Source organism: Danaus plexippus, assembly GCF_018135715.1.
Source record: "Danaus plexippus chromosome 3 unlocalized genomic scaffold, MEX_DaPlex mxdp_34, whole genome shotgun sequence".
Taxonomy (NCBI): domain Eukaryota; kingdom Metazoa; phylum Arthropoda; class Insecta; order Lepidoptera; family Nymphalidae; genus Danaus; species Danaus plexippus.
Genome location: NW_026869846.1, coordinates 1,523,922 through 1,526,539, shown reverse-complemented (window position 1 = coordinate 1,526,539; position 2,618 = coordinate 1,523,922). Strand labels below are relative to the sequence as shown.

Sequence of the window (2,618 nt, the reverse complement as noted above, 5' to 3'; positions counted from 1 at the left end):
TTCGTATTATTTTTTTCTACCCCTCAAATAATATTTTTAATGTGACAAAAAAAAATAGTGTTGCTGCAAACGTTACGAGAATCCATCTTACGTCAACCAGGACTGACGAATATTTTGTTTTAAGATCTCAAAAAGTGTACTCATTTTTTTGTTACATATTCATATCTGACTTGAATTATTTTCACAAAAAAAATTACCAAGCGGAGACATAAAGATCCAATTACATACATGTGAACATATGTATGATTTTTAAAAACTTGTATTAATAAATTATTATATATTTGAAAGTTTTTATGGATACTAAGTGCTTCAGAATCCCGAAATGACACTGGATGCCTATGAATGCACTGTTGTTACAAGTGGCGCCACCCGTGGCGTACTAAATATAAAATAATGTATTAATTGAAGGCGCCAAAATTTTAAAGCAAAAACTCAACAGTGAGTTATTTTACGTTATAGACTTTTTCAACATAAATTTGAAACTAATACTAACAGCCACATACCCTTGGAGGTGTCAAGTAAAATAATGCAAAACAAAAAAATTTGCAGTGTTAAATATTATGTAACGTCGGTTAAGTCTATCATAATCTTGACATTTTAGTTAAATCCATAGAATAAATTTTTTCACTAATTGATATTTAAAAACATGTTACAAGTAATAAATTAATTTATATTAATGTTTTAATGTAATTAATTATGTATAATTACACATAATAAATTTATCCTCTTAATAACAAGACATTTATCAATAAATAAAATAAAAAACTATTAGAAAGCCGAGAATTTCTCATTTTTATAAATTTATTACTTTAAAAGAGTAACATACCAAAGTAAGACTGAAAATGTTTAGAAAATAATGAATGGCTTAATGTAGAAAGTTGCCAATACTTTTATTGTTTTTTAAAGTAATCTCCATTCCTCTCTACACATTGTCAATAGTCGCTTAATTGGGCGATCCTCAAAAGGAAACAGTCACCGAGCTGATAGTCTTTTGGTTTCGGGTTTGTATCAATATATTCAGCTTTAATCATCTGTGACAATGTCAAATACAGCATTTGTCACCACTGTTGAACTTATCTAACCGTAAAGGTGTTTCTGGTTGTCGGTTAAAGTATGGGGAATCCACATGGTACAGAAAGCTTCCTGTTGCCAAACTTTTTTGTGTAATTTTTTAACTTGAGTCATACCAATGCGTAGGCTCGTCCGTATCTGCTGATAAGTCAGTCTCTTATCTTTCTCTGTCATATGTCCCCCAGCACTATATAATGAATGCAATATACTACATTAAGTTACCAAAGAGTTCTAAAATTTAAAATCAAAAAAGGTTTCACTACCAATGGCACTGGACCGGCTGGTTCTAAACATTTTCAGTGTTACCCATGTAATACCAGAAGCTACCAAAACATAATTGTGTCACTAAGACATTTATGCAGGTGAGGTATGTTTGAAATAAAATGAAATGTACTTGAAGATAATTTTATTTCTTTTTCTTTTTACCACTTCCTTTATCTGATTTCTGTTTTAAATCCTTTTTCTGCACCTGTAAATATCATTCTATGTAAGTATGTAGAATAGAAAGGTAATATTTATTTACCTAATGGTTTTTCAAACTTTTGCAAAGCAATATAAAGAGACATTAAGACAAGTACTAAAGTTATAAGTGTACCTTGCCGTAACTACTCAGTAAATGTCCGACATCATTATTAACCCCTTTCTTCTTTTTCTTCACTGTATGAAGGACAGTTTTGGACATCATCAATTGTTTTTCATTTTGCAGTTTCTGTTTTTCCTGTTTCCGCTTTTCCATAAGTTCTTTGTAATTAATATATTCACGTTTGGGAGGTTTGGCACCTTAAATTTCATAGACAACAATGAAAGGGTTATTTTAGCATAAATAAAAATAATATGCAAATATAACTGCAATTGTTACCTAAACTAATTGCTAAAGCTATTTTTGCCTCTTCTTTTTTAGTCCCACTGAAACCCGACATTCCAAACCTAACGATTTCGTGACGTATTTTTTTTAGATCAACATCCTTTTTTGACTGAGGCATTTGAGGTTCTTTCTTATTTAGATTTATATCACTTTCGTTGTCATTTTTCTTTTTAGGTTTATGTGCTTCGAACTTAACCACTTGAAATTTACTTTCAGCATTCTTTAATGCTAAAGCAGCTTTTGTTAATACAAGAGACATATTCAGTAACAGTTAACTCACTTACAATAACAAGAACATTATTTAAACTTTTGAATCTAAATGTAAAATTGAAAACCCACGTGAAATAAATAATCTAGTGGTAACTGGTAAATATGTCACTTATGACTTGAGTTTGACAGCACATTCATAGAGCTAATTGTTGCACTTATCGGGTCCAAATATTTATATCACGTAAGTCATGTTATATATTTACTAAATAATATGGTTATTAAAAATTATATAAACTGCTAAATAATAATCCCTTAAGATTTAATATAAATATGGTGTATGGTGGTACCTAAGACATAGATATAACGAAATGTATTTTTTAATTACAGAATAAAATTACATCAATTGAATCATGATAAATTTATATTATTAAACTTTATCGAATATAACAAGACGAATATGTAAACAAAAACC

At 29.3% G+C, this 2,618-nt stretch overlaps 1 protein-coding gene across 1 annotated transcript; it reads right to left on the bottom strand.

Moving 5' to 3' along the window:
• Positions 1 to 1,462: 1,462 nt before the first annotated feature.
• On the bottom strand, positions 1,463 to 2,316 carry LOC116766227 (uncharacterized protein C1orf131). Its single transcript, XM_032656013.2, has 3 exons — positions 1,931 to 2,316; positions 1,667 to 1,851; positions 1,463 to 1,540 (listed from the first exon to the last, which is right to left on the bottom strand). The coding sequence occupies exons 1-3, from the start codon at positions 2,193 to 2,195 to the stop codon at positions 1,478 to 1,480; spliced, it is 513 nt and encodes a 170-aa protein (XP_032511904.2). The 5' UTR covers positions 2,196 to 2,316; the 3' UTR covers positions 1,463 to 1,477.
• Between the last annotated feature and the right edge of the window lie 302 nt (positions 2,317 to 2,618).